The sequence below is a fragment of the Ochlerotatus camptorhynchus genome, unplaced genomic scaffold (assembly GCF_037179485.1).
Source record: "Ochlerotatus camptorhynchus isolate MF236.1 unplaced genomic scaffold, CSIRO-AGI_Acam_v1.1 ptg000056l, whole genome shotgun sequence".
NCBI lineage: Eukaryota > Metazoa > Arthropoda > Insecta > Diptera > Culicidae > Ochlerotatus > Ochlerotatus camptorhynchus.
This window is the reverse complement of record NW_027040546.1, coordinates 911,403-932,851: the sequence shown is the minus strand read 5'-3', so window position 1 is coordinate 932,851 and position 21,449 is coordinate 911,403. Positions and strand designations below refer to the sequence as shown.

The window sequence follows — 21,449 nt, the reverse complement described above, 5'->3', positions numbered from 1 at the left end:
ACGGGTACCATATACCGACGATATCTTAGATGGTGCGACCATACCACATAAAGTTGGGATGATAACCCGAATTGGTGGTTAGGCGCATCTTATGGTTATTGTTTATGCGGGTTATTCCGACCTAATTTAAGAAATAAATTTCATGTTTGATTGAATTTCAACCATTAGACAGCCCCATCGCGATTCGTGAGTTCTTATCCCCCGTCCATAGGAGGACCGCAGAGACATCTGTTGACGCGCAAGTCAACTCTGTCCCGTCTGCCTTCGTGCACGGTGCTGTCCTGTCACATCAGCAGCTCACTGCCTGTGTAAAAACTGGACAGCGATTGGGTGCTAGTCGGACGGTGAAGCATTTTAATCATAAATTTTCTGCACAAATTCGGTACCCTGGGTGGACAATATCTGCACCAACGGAATCCTGAATACTTCCGCCGAGTAGCGAAGACAGTGTTGGACCACCGCGGGAATGCGTACGTGCGGCAATCGGTGATCATTTTCTAGTGTTTAGGCTTTTTCGGGTCCCGAGACGACGACGAGAGGAAAAAGTTCCACATCAAAATCTCTTCCACCAAGAAGATTCCTTCTCGAGGGTCGAAGTGTACGTGTGTATGTGTGCGAGTTAGTGAGTGCGCGATTGATGTGCTTTATGGAATGAATGTACAACACTCTTCAGTGCGTTATTATTCATGTTTGTAATGTGAATGTGCTTCGCCATCAAAACAGCAGGAAATAAACATTGTTCGTGGCCGAAAAGTAGATCGAAGCTTCTCTGTTGAGTAAGAGTGGTAAGTGGGTGAGGTGTCCACAAAGTACGATGGGTTTGCTGATTTCGGTTTGCTTCGTTTTAGATGTGAAGCAACCATGTCCAGTGCCGGGAATGAAAAGAATGATGCTTTCTGGACAGCGGAACATGGCCATCCACCGCAGAACCAGCATCAGCAGCAGTTTATCGTACAGGATGGTTCCGTTCCAGCTGCTTCCAATAGTTACTACCATCCGAATGCAACCGGTGATCCCCACGGGATGAGCTATGGTCATCCACCAGCGGGAGATAATTTCACCGTTCTGTCGGATGGTTTCGGTAACTTCATCAAAGTCTACCATCAACCAAGCGAGGATGTGGTTAATTTGAATAACCCTGCTGGGAAGTACGAATATGAGCTGTTTTCGAGCAATAACAGCTTCATGCGTCCTGCTCCAGGGTTTGGATTTTTGTTCCAACCCCAACAGCAACAGCAACCGCAACCGTCAGTTCCGCAATCTTCGAATGCTTCCCATGCACAGCAGAATGCCCAATCGGAAACAACCGGAACCAACACCAGTATGTTGATCAATCAGTTGGTCGGAAACTGGGCTCCTACCATCTCCGGAACATACTCTCCCTTTGGTGGAGGAGGGCCATCCTTGCTTGCTGAAGGGCTTCCTAGGTCTTCCGAAGTTTACGTTCAACCACAACAGCAGCAGCAAACTGCACAACCCTCGCAGCAACAGCACGTTCATCTACAGCAACAGCAACAACAACAACCATCTCCCGAGGATCAACCAACTGGCGCCGTCAGTGGTACCTCCAACTCCTCAGCGAATCTTTCTCAACCGCAGCCTCAACAGCAGCAATCCTCGTCGGCTAATGTGTCTGCGACGGCTAGCTACAACAGCCAGCTGAATGATGACAACAGTGCTAAACTCAACCAGAATGTGAAGAAGCAACGCATCGTGGCCGAAGTGAAACCGATGCGAATGTCCTATTCCGATGTGCTGAGCAAGAATGTTGCATCTGCATCGACTACTCACTCGTCGTCCTCGTCTTCTGCGAACTCAAATATGAACGGTGGTAGCACTACCAGTAGTACTGCCAACAATAGCAACATTTCCTCTAGCAAGATGAACCCGTCAAGCAATGCAATGTATTCCGGTGGCAATGGCCATTCCTCCGGTGGCGGAAGTAAATCTAGCAAGGGAGATAAAGGACAGAATAAGAAGACTTCGATGCAACAGCCAGGATCGTCGATGCCGGATGATAAATCCGGTAGGAAGCTTGAGCGGAATGCCGGTTCTGGTGTTCAGAAGAAGGTGGCCAATTTGAACGGCTCGAACTCGTCCGCTAGCTATCATTATGCGGAAAATTTGACTGGTTATAAGCAAAATATGGCGACACAAAATGGCACTGAGAAGACTGCTAGGAAAATGGACAAACCAGCTGGAAAGGTTACAAAGGCAAGGTCTAATGAATCGGTCGGTTCAAACGGCGCAGGTCGCAAGAATCGCTCGCGGAACTTTAGCGATGAGTACACAATTCAGGACGTTCAAGGAGGTGGATCATCGAACAAGGAACCTACACGAGAAGATACGGAAGATATGGAAGATGACGAAGACGACGACGATGATGATGATGATGAAGAGGATGACGAAGACTTTGAAGAGTATGAAGATGAGTCCCCGCAACAGCAACAATCGTTCATGTATAACGTTAAGAAGAATAACAACCCCAACGATACTCATATCGAGAAGATCTCTGGTTCACGAGCGGCATATAAACGTGGAGGACGAGGCTCCGGAGTGGGTCGCGTTAAGGTGGATAAGTCGTACCAGCAAGCTAGTGGAAAACGAGGACAACGACCACGGAAGAACCAAAAGTATGTGATGGTTCAGAAGATTCTGAACACTTGGTTCGAATTTATGGTATTTGTCGTGACTTGGCTATGGTCATTGGTAAGCGATGTGGTTTATCTTAGCTTGAGGCTTTGCTGGGATTATCTTGTAGCTGGATATCAGTACTGCGAGCAGCATGTTGTCAGTATGAAACAGGAGTTCCAACAGAATCGACCGGGAGCGTGGTTCAAAGGCGTGTGGCAATCTTTCGACAATCGTTTCGCCAAGGACTCCAAATGGGCTTTCTGGCGTGGTAAGAAGAAGCCGGCTCCCGTTGAAGATCAAGCGAATGCCGGTAAAAACTACTACAAAGACGGTAGGCTGCCATCGACTGCGGACGAGGCGATGTCTTCGCTGTTGAACTGTAAGGGCAAGGATGCGTACAGTATTCTCGGTGTAAGTCCGGACTGCTCGCAGGAGCAAATTCGGAAGCACTACAAGAAGATTGCTGTGCTGGTTCATCCGGACAAGAACAAACAGCCAGGCGCGGAGGAGGCATTTAAAGTGTTGCAGCGTTCGTTCGAGTTAATTGGAGAACCGGAAAATCGGAAATCCTACGACCAGAGTCTCGCAGAAGCTCTCAACGCCGAAAAGGCATGGTCGGAGATTAACGATTTGCTGACGCAGTTGCACACGAAAATCTCAGAAGCCGCTAATACTATAAGGTGAGTTTAGAGGACTGGAATTGATGTTTTATTTTGCGGTTCAACATTGAATTTGGTTGAATTTCAGATGTAGCAGCTGCTGCCTCAGACATCCACGCAAGCCGACCGGTCGACCCCACTACGCTGCCAGGGAGTGTAATTCGTGCAAGATTCGACATTCCGCTCGCGAGGTAAGAGAAATTGTTATAAACTTTGCTTTTCATTTTGAAATCTATGATTGTTTCTTCCCCAAATAGGGTGACATCTGGGCCGAGACGAGTTTCTTTGGACTGCGCTGGAAGTATCTGGCCATGATGGAGGGCAACGTGTACGACATTACTGAGTGGGCCAACTGCCAAAAGGGAGCTTTATCGCACCTGCAACCCAACTCGCACATCGTTCAGTATCGGATAGTGCTCGGTGGGAATTCGCAACAACAGCAACAGCAGGGCAACCAGCAGCAAAGCGACAAAGATCCGAGCCGTTCTCGGAAGGATCCTCCGGCAAGGTAAGATGTGCTCCGAGTTGCTCATGAGTTTGAAGTTTAAATCTATATTCCATCCACTGTAGTGAACATAACTTGGACGACTTCCTGAACAATATCTACGGCGGTCAGAATCAACAGCAGCAGCAGCAACAGTCCCAGAGTGGCTCACGACGGCGGCACCGTCGCAATTGAAACTCCTTCGTTCTCGCGCATCTCTCCGCTCCGTTTAGAACTAGAACCTACGCGTAGTAGCCAACGCAGTAGAGATTATCAACCAGTGTTTAATAGTTTTTAATTTTGCATAGAGTGTATTTCCTTCCTGAAGCATCTTCGTACATCTGCTTATAATCTAATGAAGAATTCGCTAAATTGAAGAACAATAGAAGCCAGTACAAAGCGGTTATTGGACCCCCGAGATGATGATATATTTCCCATTTGCTATCGATACTCTGGATAGAAAGATTAAACTGTACCGATGAGGGAAGAGAAGTATATATTTATGCAGTATAGAACAACCACTAGCCGTGTAGTAGTAGTAGCAGTAGTAGTAGATTTAGGCGTTGAGATATTTATCAAACTATTCTCAAACTAGTAAGGCAACACGAAGGGAGAGCCGTTTGTTCGATATCGATTTAAATCATAATATCGCTGTAATCCTATCTTCAAATGCTGAAATATATCTAATAATGATGAATGGAAAGCTGAGTTGTTGTTTATTTCTGATCGTGATAGATGCCTTTGTGACGAGTAAATTTGGAATTTGAAATGGTTGGACCTGAAAAAGGAAAGTTCCTGCTCGTTTAACTTTCTTAATCGGAAATGGAAAACCAATGCTTCGTATGCAAGATGGAGGGGCACCGGATGCATTCCTGCCCCAAACGGAACGCCGAGAAGCAGCAAGAAAATCAACCACAGGACGAAGAACAGAGCGATAGAAATACGTTAACTGGAGGTGCACCCTTGGACAACAACAAGGAAAATAGACGTGTCGACGCCGGAGACCGAAGAAAGAGGACAAGCAAACGATTGCAAAGTTCACCAGCCGCTTGTGTTAAAGTAGCTGAACAATAGGTACTAGTACTACTATACAAGTTCGTAATGGTAAACTACACGGAGTAAGAGCAACAGCAGGACAAAAAACACGTCGTGTGGCAGGTTCTGGATACAACAAACAAGGATTAAGGACAGTGTGGGCACGATAGAAAGCAAAAAGTAACAGCAATAGCTTGCCTCCAGGAAGAAATAGGTCCCATACAGACCATCTAGAACCTTTCTATCAGGGTGTCTACTCATTTTGCTTGAGTTTCCCAGTTTTTTTCAGGACTTAAACGGAGGTTTTTGGAGATTTTTTTTAAACGTGAATTCCTTGAAACAGACTGCAGAATTTCCTAAGATCTCTTCTTTGAGATCTTTAAAGATGATTACAGGAATAACCTTGAAATTCTCCATAGTATTCCTTTGAAATTTACTTCAAAACTTCGTCGAAAATCATATAAATTTAGGCGTTTGAGACTGACATACGAGCGTTAATTTTGACATAAAATTGAGTCATTGAGCGAAACGCGAAATTCCGCTCAATAAAACGTACTTTTCGTCAAGTAGCGAACTTCTCAGTCTCGGAGCACTTAATTTTACTTTTATTTCAGAATTCTCTTTGCATTCTGCTTTTTTTTTCGATGGAATTTCCGATGTTTTCCTTACAAATCCCTTAAAAAGACTCATCAAAAGTTTAAGTCAGAACGCTCTTTGAAATCTCTTGAAATTGCCTTGGAATGCACCACAATGTAAATTTACTTTTAATCCTATTCAAGATCAGGATTTCGTTGAAATGCTACTCAAAACTACCTGTAAATTCTCCTTACGTTTCACCTGGAGTCTGGAGTTCATCAGAACAAATGTTTGAATTTGTTTTTATTTTGATTTTGCGAAACAGAAAAGGGTCTTATGAAGGGCAAGTCTCAAGGTCACATACCAGAACGTGAGTGGAACATGGTGATCACGTCAAACTATAATGTCTAAAACTAACCATCAACCTCATACCCAACACACAATTAGTGCTGATTAAGAGCTGAATAAGCTATTTTTGAGTTGAAGAAGCATATTTCGTAGTCGCGCACGCTGTTTCCTGTCATCATAATCGTTCTCCCACTGCGGTCCAGTATGGCGGTGAGGTCCCCCAACCATCATGTTCAGACAAGTCAAGCTGAACTTTGCATTAGGTCCTAAGTAACATTGATCGATTCTCTTCGTCGACTTTCTCTTTCGTTAATAACTTATTCACAGAACCGTTTCTTGATGTGTTTGTCGTATTGGATGCTAGATAAAAGCTTCTTTGATCGATTTATGTGCTGAAAATACCTGGGAATGTCTTTACATGACCGTGGGGATGCAAAGAGAAAGTCGACGAAGATAATCTGTCAATGTTACTTAGGACCTAATGCAATGTTCAGCTTGAAGTATGCTTCCATTAGCAACAGGTCTGATCAGTTTTCGAGTTCCAGTGTTACGGCTCTAGATACCGGCTCCTTCACCGACTTCCTCCAGTTGATTAGCATTTCTGTTGTCAACGGCATTGAACAACTGCTGTACAGCCTGTGTCATCAAACTTCACGCTCGGGACTGCATTTTAGAAGCTCCTGGTTTCTCTAGTTCAGCGGGACTATTCCTGCCAGCGCTCATCATATTCGTCCCGGACCTATGACTGGATGTGGATCAGGGGTCTTCCAGCTTGCTTCAACAGGTCACACATGTTAGCAAGACAATTGCTTATTCCACTCCTGAACAACATGGTCTGCAGTCCACCGATGACGACATACTTTACAACGCAGATTCTGAATACACTGCACCGAATCATCGCAGCCACGTTTCTGAAACTGTCAGCCCAGAACGCATTGCCTGCCGCCTCATGGAAGCCCCTAAGCGTCTCAACGCAGTCGTGTTGACTGATTCCTGCCACCGTTGTCGTTCTGGCCCTGTGGTTGCGAACGGTGAAGGGGTCATACAACCTTCGATTTTAGGCACCTGATCAGCCTCTACGTTTGAGCGCAACGTCTTCTTCACCACCGACTGAACCTCGCCTATGTTATCCGATGGACTTGTGGTGTATTATCAAACTGTTCGTGGCCTGCGAACTGAGATTGACGACTTAGGTATTCTTGACTGCTGTTGCGTCCAACTACGATGCAATAGTTCTTACCGACTGGCTAGATGATCTTATTCACTCAGTACAATTATGTTGGCAGCATGTTCTCAGTTTTTCGCAATGACCGTAGCCGGATGAACAGTGCCAAATCAAGTAGTGATGACATCTTGATTGCGGTTTCCAAACGACTGAACTGCTGCTTCGATCCTGCTCCGGTCAGCACTTCTGTGGAGCGGTTATGGGTGAAGTTTACGACATCACACAACATTATAAACATCGGCGGTGTGTACCTTCCGCCTGACCGTAAATCTAATTTGAGCTGCGTTGAGAACCATACCAGTTCCATTGGTGCTGTATTGTCCCGATTACATCACAACGATCTAGCTCTGCTATTTGGCGACTACAACAAGCCTGGGGTTGTTTGGAATATTTCCGCGAATGATCATTCTTCGGTCGTTCATGCCTGCTTCCTGCCGTGCTCTTTTGGATGGTTTCAGCATAGAGGTAACTCTAAGACCAGAAGGTCCCGAAGAAACGAGCTCAACTTTTTGGCTCAGCTCTGGTACTCACCCATATTCTCGTTTTCGTTCGAACCGTATTTCCCATATAAAAAAAAATTTGTATTGAAAATACGGTTCAAACGAAAACAAGAATATGGGTGACTATCTTCGGTCTCAAGCTAATCGCTGCACCCCTCGAAACATAGGAAAATCCACGAACCCCTCATTTTATCTGTCAAACTTTCATAGCGAATCAAAACAAACATAGTTTAGTACTGGAATTTATACTAGAATGGGATACGTTAATCGATTTGCTTGGGACCAATAGGCTAGTCAAGTAGTGAGTCAATTTGAAATCGTATTGATTGTTGGTTTCAGTCTGCATATTTTAACGCAAATTAATTCTGTACCAAACAGAAACTCTCGGCTGCTTGAACGAAGTCGCCACACTAGAGTGCAGTGTAGTCGAGGCATCCGAGCCTCTGATATATCTAGACGCCGATCATCCAGCGTTGGAAGCATTCATCAATCTTTCAGCTTCTGTTCTCTATGAAGACACCGTTGTTGTACAAAGCATGAACTTCCGTAGAACTGACTTCGTTGCATTGAATCACGCACTGGTACAGGTAGATTGGCATTCGCTTGACTTAGTCGATTATTAATGGGTTGTGTCTCTGAGGAGACCTGCCTCAAAACCTGCATGGTGTAATGCTCGATTAAGACACTTGAATCGTGTGAGTTCGAAGGCTCTTCGCACATATGGCCAGTCCCGTAATCCATTCACCAAACGCTTATTTTCCTTAGCTAGTAATGACTATCGAATGTACACCCGTTTTCTATACAAGAAGTACTCAAGACTTAAGCAGATAATTTTTTTTTTAAATCTTTATTTAAGAGATTTTTAGCCGAAGGCTAGTTCATCTCACGTAAGCAGATCAATCTCCGGCGTAATCCTAAGCTATCTTGGACGTTTGTGAAGACAAAAAGGAAAGAGGGTAGGCTACGGGTTGAGATTCATCTAAGCGATACAAAAGCCAACACTTCTTTAGAAAAACGCAACCTCCTGGCAGAGCATTTTGGGCTACAAAATGGTGAGTTGACAACCTGGAAGGAGCGGAATACCTAGCTCTGGTCCTCACAAGTCTCTACTTCACGCCTCCCCGAATCATATGATAACAAAAGACTACCAGCTGAAACATGGACACAGCTGGGTGGCGTAGCCTGGGCAATGTTGCCAGTCCGGCAATAGCAAAGTGAAGAGGTGCGACGCACACACTGAAGCGTTAACCATAGTACGGTAAAAGAGGAAATGCTTCATCAAATCCGAGCGTCTGTTCACCAGCTGATGCGGCTGATCATCGTCCTAGTACCAGCGTGGGACTCTAAACAGAGCTGTGCAAGATGGTCCCCCGGTGAGACAGGGGGTTGGGGCAGGTCCAACAAACTGCCCGAAAAAACATAAAGTTGCAAATACTGAAGAAAGAAATCCGGATCGGAACCGGATTGGAAACTCCGAATATGGAACTGCAAATCGCTCGGCTTCCCGGGCTGCGATAGGTTAATCTATGACGAACTTCAATCACGCAACTTCGAAATTTTGGACGGGACAAAAGGTATGGAAAAGCGGGCATCGAGCGGCTACTTTCTACCAGAGCTGTGGCACTACCAACGAGCTGGGAACCGGCTTTGTAGTGCTGGGTAAGATGCGCCAACGCGTGATTGGTTGGCAGCCGATCAACGCGAGGATGTCCAAGTTGAGAATTAAGGGCCGTTTCTTCAACTACAGCATCATTAACGTGCACTGCCCACACGAAGGGGGACCCGACGACGAGAAAGAAGCGTTCTATGCGCCGCTGTACGACGGCTGTTCGCAACGGGACGTCAAAATCGTCATCGGCGACATGAACGCGCAGGTAGGACGGGAGGTAATGTATAGACCGGCAATCGGGCCAAACAGCCTGCATGCCGTATCGAACGACAACGACCAACGATGCGTAAACTTTGCAGCCTCTCGGTGTGTGGTAGTTCGAAGTACCTTTCCCCCCCCCCCCCCCCACCCCGCAAGGATATCCACAAAGCCACCTGGAGATCACCTGACCAACACACAGAAAACCAAATCGATCACGTTCTAATCGACGGGAAATTCTTCTCCGACATTATCAACGTCCGCACGTACCGCAGTGCGAACATAGATTCGGACCACTACCTAGTTGCAGTATGCATGCGCTCAAAACTCTCGACGGTTCATAACATCCGTCGAAGTCGAACGCCGCGACCCAAAATTGAGCAATTACGGGACGCCGGAGTTGCTCAGGACTACGCGCAGCAGCTGGAAGTTGCACTACCCACGGAAGAGCAGCTTGGCGCAGCTTCTCTTGAAAATGGCTGGCCGTTCCGCCATAGGTAGTACTGCTGCAGCGGCACTAGGTACTGTAATCCCGGACCGAAGAAATGACTGGTTTGACGGCGAATGCAAACTGTTAGTAGAGGAGAAGAATGCAGCACCGCACGAGACTGAATGTGGAGTGATACAGACAAGCGCGGAACAGACAAATAGCAGGAAGACCGAGATCGCGAGACGATGGAAAATCTGTACCGCGTAAACGACACACGGAAGTTCTATGAGAAGCTAAATAGTTCTCGCAAAGTCTACGTGCCGCAAGCCGATATCCAGAACAACATGTGAAAAGGGCATACAAGCTTTTTGTAAACAAACCTTTGTAGGCCTTTTTCTCACCAACCGAGGGTCGACTACGGAAACCAGCAATATAATCGGGAAGGGGAAAGTGTCCCCTACCCGGTGATGTTAAAGGTTTGCGTTGGTGTCATATGGGTGGCGAGAAAAGGGCATAAGAAGGTTTGTTTACAAAAAGCTTGTATGCCCTTTTCACATGTTGTTCTGGATATGTGCAAGGACGTGGACGGTAACCTTCTCACGAACGAGTGTGACGTGATTGAGAGGTGGAAGCAGTACTATCAACAATCTATACGAAACTTACGATTTTAAATTGGCTCACTACTTGACTAGCCTATTGGTCCAAAGCAAATCGATTACGTGTACCCCATTCTAGTCAAAATTCTAGTACTACACTATGTTTGTTTTGATTCGCTATGAAAGTTTGACAGATAAAATGAGGAGTTATTCGATTTTCCTATGTTTCGAGGGGTTAATCGATTAGCTTTGGACCGAAGATAGTACCAGAGCTGAGCCAAAAAGTTGAGCACGTTTCTTCGGGACCTACTAGTCTTAGAGTTACCTCTATGGTACTATGACGAGCACCTCAACTGTGATGCAGCAGAAAACGAAGGTGGCACGGCAACAGACCTTGGAGCACACGCAGAAGACGACAGGCTACCGACCCCTGATCTTCAAGAAGTTGAGGAGGAGATCGGTCGGCTGAAGAACAACAAAGCAACTGGTGTAGATCAACTACCAAGTGAGCTATTAAAATACGGTGGTGAAGCACTGGCTAGAGCGCTGCACTGGGTAATTTCCAAGATTTGGGAGGAGGAGATATTACCGGAGGAGTGGATGGAAGGTGTCGTATGCCCAATCTACAAAAAGGGCGACAAGTTGGACTGCTGCATCTACCGCGCGATCACACTGCTGAGCGCTACCTACAAGGTACTCTCGCAAATTCTATGCCGCCGCCTGTCACCATTTTCAAGAGAGTTCGTGGGGCAATACCAGGCAATAAATTCATGGGTGCCCGCGCCACCATGGACCAAATTTTCGCGATTCAGCAGGTTCTGCAGAAATGCCGCGAATACAACCTGTCCACACATCATTTGTTCATCGATTTCAAATCCGCATACTACACAATCGATCGAGATCAGCTATGGCAGATTATGCACGAGTACGGATTTTCGGATAAACTGACGCGATTGGTCAAGGCGACGATGGATCGAGTGATGTGCGTTGTTCGAGTATCGGGGAAATTCTCGAGTCCCTTTGAATCTCGAAGGGGGTTACGGCTAGGTGATGAACTTTTGAGCCTGCTATTCAACATCGCGTTAGAAGGTGTGATCAGAAGAGCAGGGATAGACACGAGTGACACGATCTTCAGGAAGTTCATCCAGCTTCTTGGCTTCGGCGATGCCATCGACATCATGGCACGGAACTTTGGAACGATGGCGGAAACGTACATCAGGCTGAAGGCTGAAGCTAGGCGGATTGGACTTGCCATCAACGCATCAAAGACAGAATACATGAAAGGAAGAGGTTCTACGGAAGACAGTGTTAGCCTCCCACCCCGAGTTCAGATTGACGGTGACGAAATCGAGGTGGTCGACGAGTTCGTGTATTTGGGCTCACTGGTGACCGCCGAAAATGAAACCAGCAGAGAAATTCAAAGACGCATTATGGCAGGGAATCGTGCCTACTTTGGACTCCGAAGGACGCTCCGGTCGAATAAAATTCGCCGCCGCACGAAGTTGACTGCCTACAAGACGCTGATTAGACCGGTGGTCGTCTACCGCCACGAGACCTGGACTATGCTCGTGGAGGACCAACGCGCCTTGGTTCGAGGACCAACTTCGTGTTTTCGAACGGAAGGTGTTGCGTACCTTCTACGGTGGAGGGAAAAAGGATGACAGAACGTGGAGGAGACGAATGAACCACGAATTGCACCAGCTGCTGGGAGAACCATCTATCGTCCACATTGCAAAAATTGGGCGACTACGGTGGGCTGAGCACGTCGTAAGAATGCCGCAGGACCGAAACATTCCTAGACGATAGTACAAAAAAGGCCACCCTGTTTCACGCACAGTTTGACGTTTGTTTACGGGATTTTCCATAGGAGTAAAGAGCTACAGAGTCGCCGTCAACGCCAATTTTGATTTTGAGCGAAAAAACTGCTTTTGAGACTCCAAAAATTATTGACGTCCCCTTTCACCTTAATTTATTTTAATGTGTATTGGAGGATCGAACTTCGAACATTAGTTCATTTGCCCTACGTGAACCGTAAAGAGGTACACTTTTATTTGAGAGTGTAATTTCATGACTCTAAAATTCACCACGAGGAAAGTAAAAAAGAAAAATGCAAAAGTTTGTTGTGTCATTACGATGATAAGAACAGTACTTGATAGAGCTGGAATTAGGGCGTAACAGCTTTTGTAAACAATGTCTTCTATCGATGATTTCTCGAAACTCAAGGCACGCCCACGCAAACCAACATAACCAACGGGAAGTGGAAGTCTTCCCCCACCAGATGGTGACGTTGATTTGAGTGGGCGAGCCTTGGCTTTCTAGAGATCATCGAGAGAAGTCATTGTTTACAAAAGCTGTTACGCCCTAATTCCAGCTCTATCTAGAGTATCTCTCTGCGTGAAGGAAAAGCCAGTTTCAAGACAAAAACAAAATCATCCAACGCAGTATAAATTTTTCAAAATTAAAATTTAAAACTATTTCTTAAAACGAGAATGGCAGAAGAGGCAATATTCGAATACTTACATTCCGAAATCGTTAGCTACACACTGACAAAGGAAAGTAACAAGGTTTGTTGAAGTTCTGCTGAAAGAAACACCCCCCGATGGTGTACTGACATCGAAAACCACCCGAAATCTTTCCAGGAAAATGACCTCTCAGCACTGGAGTACATCGGCTACTCGACCGGGTATCGAATCATCGAACGCCTAACCCGCGAGTGGCCCAGGTTCAAGGACGAACTGGACACCATGAAGTTCATCTGCACTGATTTTTGGAGCTCCATCTACAAGAAACAGATCGACAACCTCCGGACGAACCATCAGGGCGTTTACGTCCTGCAGGACAATGCATTCCGGTTTTTGACCCGGCTGTCGTCGAGCTCGCAGTACTTGGAACACGCTCCCAAGGTAGGTTTGGGTCGGGATAAATTTATGAAACGGTAACCATTATTTTCATTTGTAGTTCGTTGCCTTTACGTGCGGATTGGTGCGTGGTAGTTTGGCGAATCTGGGCATTACGAGTACCGTGACTGCAGAGGTGCAGACCATGCCTTCGTGCAAATTTCATATTCAAGTTAATCGAGGATAATTCCATGTTATCGTAAAATTAAAATTATTTATCATATAAAAATAATAACGGAAACATAAATAAAGCCTAGCAAGACAAATCGACTAATCTGTCAAATTATGTTGACGTCTATATATAGCGAAAGAAACGTCAAACACGTGCAGTTATTGGTAAACATTCTATAGCTTTTAAGCATAGCACAATCAGGCGGGTGAAATTACTGAAAAAAATTTTCAATAAAAATGTCCACGACGTGGAAAAAGTACGTCCTCTGGTTCGCCCAAGAACACGTGGATTTCCGGCAGGCAGTGAGTATTCGTACTATCATAACAATAGCAGCTTGAATCAGGTTAGTTTTCTGTTAGGAAATCGCTTCGCTGCTTCGGCTATGGAACCTCAAGATGAACACCGCCGTAAATCACAAACCGGAAAATCCCTTCTGGATTGTAGAACTCCCGGATGACGAGGCGGCTCGGAAGTTGGCATCCCGTTCGATGTCCTTGCGGTGCATTTTTGAACTGTGGACGCATTCCAATTTCCACAGTACATTCCACGACCAGTTGAAAGGATTCATCAAGACCAACCAAGCCACGTTGAGCCCAGTGTTTGAAAAGGATCGTAGCTTTAAGATCACTGTCGAAACGTTCAACAAACATTTCTCGCAAACCGAGAAGGTGGCGAAAATCGAAACGCTGAACTATCTACCCGCGCAAGGGCCAGTCAATTTGAAAACACCGGATGTGCATTTCTGGTACATTGAGTTTTGGGGACTGGATCCGATGGATGTTCCGGGGCAGCCGTTGGATGTGTTATTCGGAAAGTGGGTGGTCGATGGCCGGAGGGATATGATTAATGAGATATCTCTGAAGAAGCGGAAGTTCATTGGGAATACTTCGATGGATCCGCAGCTGTCGCTGCTTATGGCCAATCAAGGTCTGGCAAAGGAAGGTGATTTGGTATACGATCCGTTTGTGGGGTCCGGATCGCTACTGGTGGCGGCGGCAAAATTTGGCGCGTACGTGTTGGGGGCAGATATCGACTATATGACGGTTCATGGAAAGTCTAAGCCGACCAGGGTGAACCAAAAGGTGCGGGATGCGGATGAGAGCATATATGCCAATTTGAAGCAGTATGGATGTGAGCGGTACTTTCTGGACGTTCTTGTGTCGGATTTTTCCAGGAGCATTTGGAAGGACAGCATTCAATTTGATAGTATTATCACGGATCGTAAGTTTTGCTCTGGCTTGACGGGAATGAGTATTCTTTATCATCCTTGTTGGATATTTTCAGCGCCATATGGCATTCGAGAATCAACCGAACGGATTGAGTTCAAGACGCAGAAACGAGCAACTTGTTTGAACGAAGACAGTGTTCACTATCCATCTACCTCGCCGTATCAGTTCGATCAGCTTTATCGGGACCTGATGAACGTTTCTGCGCGGTACCTCAAACTGGGAGGTCGATTGGTCTGCTGGTTTCCCATTTTACGGTGGGTAGCTCTCTTTTAGATTCACTTTGAATTAGCCGAATCGTGCCTATCACTCTCATTGCAGAAAGGACTCCACTTTGGATATGTTGCCTCGTCACAAGTGCCTACAGCTCGTTGCCAACTCGGAACAACCGCTTACGGTGTACAGTGCGCGCCGGTTACTAACCTACGAGAAGGTTTCCGACCGTGAGGAGGATATGGACTCCTATGAGCTGTCTCAGGTGATGATTGACAACTTCCGGCAGCGATATATGAAGACGGTACTGCAGAACAGTGGCACCCGTAAGGAACGACGGCTAGCGTTGCGAAACGTCGGTCGCGATGAGGCACTGAAACGAGGCAAGTTGCTGGGCATCGACGGGAAGTGGAAGTTTCCCAAAGAGGAGGAAGGTGATAAAACCACGGAGCAATAAAGGGAGCCAAGCGCTCGATGACAACTGAATTCGTGTTGATCTTAAATGCAATGGGGACTAGAGCTTGGGGTGTGGGAAGGAAAGTATCTAAATGTAGACGATTACTTACATTCGTGCGACGGTTATCTTCTGGCGTGGAACCCTGAATATGATATGAGTGGTTAGAATCGATATACAGAAGAAGATCGTTACCTTTACACGAACCTAATGTGGATCACGCGTCTGCGATCGCTGGGATGAATCAAATCCAACTTCTGGCTCCATTCGTATTCCTTCCAATCTTCCTTGCGCTTTTTTCGATCAAAGTAAGATATAATGCAACTGACGGGTATCCAGAACAGCGCTGTCAGCATCACCACGGCCACTGAAAGTTTGAAAATCATTTGATAAGTAAATTTCTTTTCAATCAGTCCAAACATTCACCACTTACTGACTATGTTGTCCCGCAAAAATCGTAGCACCTTATTGATGTTGATCTCCTCGATGATATCCCAGAACCGTTCCACCACATCCTGGATCGTTTTCTCGCACATCCCCTTGTTGCAGAATCCTTGAATGCAGGGCGTTCCGTCGGGCAGCACATCCGGTGGCTCCACCGGGAAGCACGTCTCGTTGATGCTCTGCCGACAGCACCGCTTACAAGCGTCGGCCATCGTATCGCACATACAGCTCTGTAATCCCTGCGTCTCACAGTACGGTACACATTTTCCGTTGCGACATTGTCCTCGCTCCTGGCACATGGTACCGTCTCCCATCGGGGGACTTTTGGGACAATCAGCATGGCTTCCAGTGCATCGGGCTTCCTGTTCGCATGTTGCGTACTGGGCTTCCCGACACTTCACCCCGGCCATCATGTACTGGCAGTTCTGGCAGCACGGTGAATTTTTATCACTGCAAACTGCCCCTTGACTCCGCCTTAGCTTGCAGTTCTTGTCGCAGCAACCGTCGTTATCCTCCGTACCCAGCAGCCCGGCATCGCACTGCTCATCACCTTCTACCCGCAAATTGCCGCAGAACGATTCCTCCGGTTCGGAGAAGCACCGACCGGATTTGGCCTGCAGTACCTTGCGGATCGATCGCAACGAACATGGCGAGAACTTTTTATTATTCACATCGTACCCACTGACCGAGTAGGTGTACATCAGGAAGCTGCCACCCTGGGAGGCACTCGGCGAGCATTCCGGAATATCCGGATCATGCTCTGAGCCCCAGTTGTGCCCGAACTCGTGCGCTGTGACGAGGTCCGCTTCGCGCGTTATAACCCGTTGACCGTAGTGGTTCCGGGAGCTGCTCAACCCGGAGTTCAAATATAGTGTGTAACCGTTTTTGAAGTACTCTGCGGGGAAAGGAACGATTAGAATGTTAGTTCAAAATGCTGCGGGAAAAATACGAGGTCAGAAGTTAAGATAAAGAAGCACCTGGTGTACAGATACCACCGACGGAGTTACGCCGGGGCGATCCGACGTATGCCAGACCTAGAATGCCGCCTTCGAACTTAAGGTCCGTGAACAGGTGAGCCAGGCAGAAGTCTTTGTGGCTGTACTCGCGGGAGAAGATCTTAAGATCGAACGGTTTTCCGCGAATCCAATGCAGCATTTAGGAGAGAACGGTTGAGGGAGCGTTCATTAATTGTGTTACGCAAATTTTTGCTCAAAATTAACCCCCTCTCCCCTCTGTCTCGTGACAATTAGGTCACGTTATCACAGCTCCCCCTTCGAGCAGATCCCCGTCAACATCAACAGAACCACTTTTGATCGGTTTTCATTGTTTTAGCTTGACTCGTGTTCATTTCTTCTTTCATTGTCAAATGAACTTACTTTTGCATTGAAGCAAAGCTGTTCGATCCAAATTCGCGCAGTTTTTGTGACTTTTGTTGATTGTTCACTCGGTTCATTTAAGCGTGTGCGCATAGATCATGGTTGTAAAATTTATCATTATTGGGTGGTTGGTTTACCCATCAATATGGGTATTTTTTTATCGGGGTGACGTATAGTGATCGAAAATTGATATGCGACGCCATTTTTAAATCCAAGATGGCAGCTTCCAGTTTAAGAAAAAGTGGGAAATGCTGTCAAATACGTATCAACAATAAAGGTATTTTTGGAATCGGGATGAAAATCGATATCCGACGCCATTTTGAAATCGAAGATGGCGGCTTCCGACTTAATAAAAAGTGGGAATACAGTCAAATACACATCAATATTGATATTTTTGCAATCGGTATGAAGTCTACAGATCGAAAATTGATATGCGACGCCAATTCGGAATCCAAGATGGCAGCTTCCGATTTCATAACAAGTGGGAAATATTGTCAAATACCCATCAATATAGGTATTTTTGGAATCATGATGGCGTCTAGAGGCCGGAAATCGATATCCGACGCCATTACAATATGGCGACCTCCTATTTCAGAAAAAAAAATGGGAAATGCTGATGCCGTCCCATCAACATGGGTATTTTTGGAATCGGAGTGACGTCTGGGGATTGGATATCAATATCCGACGCCATTTTGAAATCCATGATGGCGGCATCCGGTTTAAGAAAAAGTTGTAAATTCACGCCGTCTTTAAACCCAAGATGACGGCTTTGGTTCAGAAAAAAAAACTGTGAAATACTGTCCAAAACCGATCAATGTGAGTTTTTTTGGAATCGGGCTGACATCAAAAAGTCAGAAATAGATGTGCGACGCCATCTTGAAATTCAAGATGTTAGCTTCCAATTTCAGAAGAAGTGTCAAATAGCCTACAAATGTCGATTTTCAGCATCTACGCGTGGTCTCCGTTCCGAAAATACCCAGATCTTAGGGCATTTGACACTTTTTGTGAAACCCGATGGCCGCCATATTGGATTTCAAAATGGCATCGAATATCGATTTTCGGCATCTACACGTTGTCCCCATTCCGAAAATACCCAAATTGTAGGATATTTTAAAACTTTCTGAACACTAATGGCCGCCATATTGGATTCCAAAGTGGTATCTGATATCGATTTTCGGCATCTACGCGTTGTCCCTGTTCTGAAAATAACCATATTGTAGGGTATTTGACGCCTTTTCTGAAATAGCATCGGATATCGATTTTCGGCAGCTACGCGTTGTCACCGTGCCGAAATACCCATATCTTAGGGTATTTGACATGTTTTAGGAAACTTGATGGCCATCATCTTGGATTCCAAAATGGCGTCGAATATCGATTTTCGGCATCTACGGGTCGTCTCCGTTCCGAAAATACCCATATTGTAGGATATTTGACACTTTCTGAATCCTGATGGCCGCCATATTGCATTCCAACATATCGTCGGATATCGATTTTTACCATCTACGCGGCATCCTCGTTCCGAAAATACCCTATTGTATGGTATTTGATACTTATTCTGAAACCCGATGGCCGCCATTTTGGATTCCAAAATAACGTCGAATATCGATGGCCTCGATGGCCTAGAATGGCCTCGTCAATTTAATTTTCGTTTAATATAAAATAATATATTTTTACTACATATAATCTGGATGCCATCCCTATCGGCAGCCTATATTGTGCGGATACTATCCGGATACTATATTTTGATGCCTGCGTCGTCAGGTCGTGACAAGTCATTTTAGGCCACAAGTTTTTTGTTTGTCTACTTAGCTGGATGCTTTCTTCGGCAAGTATGAAGCTCTATTTGTAAGCCACATAGCAAAATATATGAACAAACAAACTTCCATCTAGTCGTACTGTCATGTTAAAGCAAGTAATAAGGTGTCAAATTGCACACTAGCGTCACATGCGGAGCGAATTCTGAACTGATCACTCCATCATCCAATATGTCGTATTCATCAGAACAACTTTATCCAAGAGCGCTAATTTCTATCTAGTCGAAGTCGCAAGTTAAACCAATAAGAAGTGAAATGGTATACTAGCAATGAGAAGTTAAAAAGTATACTATTGTGATGTACACCATCCAATAAGTCTCTTTCACTTAAACAAGTTTTCCAAAGACAGAACCATCTAGTCAAGATGTCAAGTTAAGCGAATAATTTATTAGTGCCACCTGGAAGACGAATTCTCAACTAAACTATTCACCTTCCAATATGCCTTATGCATCTGAAACAGCTTTGATGAAGAGTGAACTCATGGTGAATTTGGAACTGATTACTCATTTAGAATTACCCGTTACGGCCTTGTAGGAAATAAAGATAAATATTTTTTCAATAACTGTTTACCTTTGAAGGTTACTAATTCTAACCACCATGACATCACTAAACATTTCTCCTCGCATTTCACTTAAAATCGTGAAAGTGGGGTTACTCTGAGTGAGTCAAATTATCCTCAAAATATGCTCGAATATGACGAAATTCGAGAAAAAATTACCTGTCTACACGGCCGATAAAAGTAACTCAATACTTGAGTTGAATTCAACTTACAATTGCATTAGATTGTGTAGCGCCATTGGCCACTGTAGGGATACCCGTTAAACAAATTCAAAGTGAGCGCCGTTTAAATACAATTTTAGCTATTCAACGGGATTCTACGGTATTCAAGAAGTTTTTCCTAGAAAATAGAGGAAAAATATACTCATTCACTAAGTAACCCAATGAGTTAATCTCATTGGACGTGTACTAGTGTACTCGTAGACTTAACTTAAAGTTAGATCCATTTTCATTAGTTTACTAATGATAAATAACTATAATTTTTGTACCAAACAAATCTTATATCAATTCTGAATCAAAGGGTGTGAAAAGAATTGAAATCCATCAATAAATTGCCATGTTATAAGCGTTTGAAACCTAACACTATTTCGTTACACAATTTTTTGATTTGCACCCCAGTAATACTGCGATAGTCCACACAGACGTAGTCCTACGCCAAAAAACGCATAACCTCTCAAATTCATTCACTCACCTCCAGCAGGTTGCGTACGTCCCACTTTTCGCGGACCATATTGTAGTGTGCCTCGCCGCCACGCACCCTCGTGGGCTCCGAATGAACCACAATCTTTTTGATGACGAAGCCCATCCCCTTGAAGCCTTCCTGATCGGAACGATCCTGCCAGATGGTATCGTTGTAGATTTTGTGAACACGATCGATCAAGCTTATCTGAAAATATAAACTTGTTAGAAACAACTTGAGCATAATTAGTCGACCACAACTCACCAAATAATTGATGGTCGTTTTCGTGTTGCTCCCGCCCATTTCCTGGAAGAACCGGTAATCGGCCACCAGCAGCAACGGACATCGGGTCTTCGTCGGGGTGTACTCATACTGATCCGCCTGGCGCTTCCTACGAATTTGCTTCACCTCTTTGTCTTCTCCTTCAGCCTCCGCCGTCCACACCGATGGTATATTCTCAAACCCCTCTATCCCGTCCTCCCCATCGTCGCCACTGCCTTCCAGTTCCGCACCTTCCTTGATGTATCCACACGTCTTCGGCACGCCTCCCATTTCCCCACCTACAGCCTCCACATCATCCCAGCTGAACATGATATCCGAAGCCTTATAGGCAATCATATGCCTATCGGTCAACTGATCCAGATGTCTCCACGATGGTTCGATGTGGTAGGTCTCGCCTGGAACCATCACTGAAGCCGTCAGGACTCCGTTCTCCAGTTGTGCGTTCACGTGGGAGTTCGTCTCGCCGAAAACCCTCCCCTTGAAGAAGCTATCATGATCCAAATGGACAATCGATTCCGTTCCGCTTCCGTCAACTGAGTACGCCCGGAAGTTACTGTGGAGTACTTCCTTGTGCGGATGCAGAATCAGGCGGAAGTTCCGGCCCAGCACCTTGAATTCCACCTCCTTGATCGTGTTGTACGGGTGGCTGCTGTGCTTGGTGCCCCGTTTCGTGATCCGATGCGTAAGATCGTCCGCGTGCAGCGTTTCGTAGTGTTTTAGGTTTTTGTGAAGTTGTGCTGCAACAAACAGACCAGAGATAAAAACGGATCGATAATGGACTCAATTTTGCATACCCATCAGGGGCGAACATTTTCACTTACCATTTGCCGCTTGGAACGAGCAAAGAACTGATAAAATTATGCCTATTGATGCGAGTTTTACACTAGGGAAGCGATTCCTCCACTTTTGATCCATATTTGCTTGAGTTTTCATCAAGAAATAAGCAATTTTCACGCACAAACAAGGAAATTTTCACTAGA

At 45.5% G+C, this 21,449-nt stretch overlaps 4 protein-coding genes across 5 annotated transcripts; 3 read left to right on the top strand and 1 right to left on the bottom strand.

The window, feature by feature from the left end:
• Positions 1-314: 314 nt before the first annotated feature.
• On the top strand, positions 315-4,463 carry LOC135717470 (uncharacterized protein DDB_G0283357). Its single transcript, XM_065239560.1, has 5 exons — positions 315-785; positions 849-3,314; positions 3,382-3,484; positions 3,551-3,801; positions 3,864-4,463. The coding sequence occupies exons 2-5, from the start codon at positions 862-864 to the stop codon at positions 3,970-3,972; spliced, it is 2,916 nt and encodes a 971-aa protein (XP_065095632.1). The 5' UTR covers positions 315-785; positions 849-861; the 3' UTR covers positions 3,973-4,463.
• Positions 4,464-12,753: 8,290 nt separating this feature from the next.
• On the top strand, positions 12,754-13,501 carry Trs33 (trafficking protein particle complex subunit Trs33). Its single transcript, XM_065239588.1, has 3 exons — positions 12,754-12,918; positions 12,994-13,257; positions 13,313-13,501. The coding sequence occupies exons 1-3, from the start codon at positions 12,844-12,846 to the stop codon at positions 13,436-13,438; spliced, it is 465 nt and encodes a 154-aa protein (XP_065095660.1). The 5' UTR covers positions 12,754-12,843; the 3' UTR covers positions 13,439-13,501.
• A 119-nt stretch (positions 13,502-13,620) lies between these two features.
• LOC135717469 (tRNA (guanine(10)-N2)-methyltransferase homolog) lies at positions 13,621-15,348 on the top strand. Of its 2 annotated transcripts, none has more exons than XM_065239558.1 (4): positions 13,621-13,725; positions 13,783-14,644; positions 14,708-14,906; positions 14,971-15,348. In XM_065239558.1, the coding sequence occupies exons 1-4, from the start codon at positions 13,660-13,662 to the stop codon at positions 15,317-15,319; spliced, it is 1,476 nt and encodes a 491-aa protein (XP_065095630.1). In that variant the 5' UTR covers positions 13,621-13,659; the 3' UTR covers positions 15,320-15,348. The 2 variants fall into 2 exon arrangements, with proteins under 2 accessions (XP_065095630.1, XP_065095631.1); XM_065239559.1 differs by having other exon boundaries at positions 13,644-13,725; positions 13,772-14,644.
• A 9-nt stretch (positions 15,349-15,357) lies between these two features.
• On the bottom strand, positions 15,358-21,434 carry Tace (ADAM 17-like protease Tace). The gene is made up of 7 exons (XM_065239557.1): positions 21,291-21,434; positions 20,452-21,206; positions 20,200-20,394; positions 16,738-16,876; positions 15,750-16,655; positions 15,524-15,683; positions 15,358-15,461 (listed from the first exon to the last, which is right to left on the bottom strand). Exons 1-7 carry the CDS (start codon positions 21,400-21,402, stop codon positions 15,425-15,427), a joined length of 2,304 nt encoding a protein of 767 aa, XP_065095629.1. The 5' UTR covers positions 21,403-21,434; the 3' UTR covers positions 15,358-15,424.
• Positions 21,435-21,449: the final 15 nt, after the last annotated feature.

Excerpts from the sequence above, each read along its gene's own strand:
- LOC135717469 (XM_065239558.1), top strand. The coding sequence starts at position 13,660 with ATGTCCACGACGTGGAAAAAGTACGTCCTCTGGTTCGCCCAAGAACAC. Across the intron at positions 13,726-13,782 it reads ACGTGGATTTCCGGCAGGCA|GAAATCGCTTCGCTGCTTCG; the intron begins GTGAGTATTCGT and ends GTTTTCTGTTAG. Across the intron at positions 14,645-14,707 it reads TGATAGTATTATCACGGATC|CGCCATATGGCATTCGAGAA; the intron begins GTAAGTTTTGCT and ends GGATATTTTCAG.
- LOC135717470 (XM_065239560.1), top strand. The coding sequence starts at position 862 with ATGTCCAGTGCCGGGAATGAAAAGAATGATGCTTTCTGGACAGCGGAA. Across the intron at positions 3,315-3,381 it reads GAAGCCGCTAATACTATAAG|ATGTAGCAGCTGCTGCCTCA; the intron begins GTGAGTTTAGAG and ends GTTGAATTTCAG. Across the intron at positions 3,802-3,863 it reads CGGAAGGATCCTCCGGCAAG|TGAACATAACTTGGACGACT; the intron begins GTAAGATGTGCT and ends CATCCACTGTAG.
- Tace (XM_065239557.1), bottom strand. The coding sequence starts at position 21,402 with ATGAAAACTCAAGCAAATATGGATCAAAAGTGGAGGAATCGCTTCCCT. Across the intron at positions 15,684-15,749 it reads TTTGCGGGACAACATAGTCA|TGGCCGTGGTGATGCTGACA; the intron begins GTAAGTGGTGAA and ends TCAAACTTTCAG. Across the intron at positions 15,462-15,523 it reads AGACGCGTGATCCACATTAG|GGTTCCACGCCAGAAGATAA; the intron begins GTTCGTGTAAAG and ends TATCATATTCAG.
- Trs33 (XM_065239588.1), top strand. The coding sequence starts at position 12,844 with ATGGCAGAAGAGGCAATATTCGAATACTTACATTCCGAAATCGTTAGC. Across the intron at positions 12,919-12,993 it reads TGACAAAGGAAAGTAACAAG|GAAAATGACCTCTCAGCACT; the intron begins GTTTGTTGAAGT and ends AAATCTTTCCAG. Across the intron at positions 13,258-13,312 it reads ACTTGGAACACGCTCCCAAG|TTCGTTGCCTTTACGTGCGG; the intron begins GTAGGTTTGGGT and ends TTTCATTTGTAG.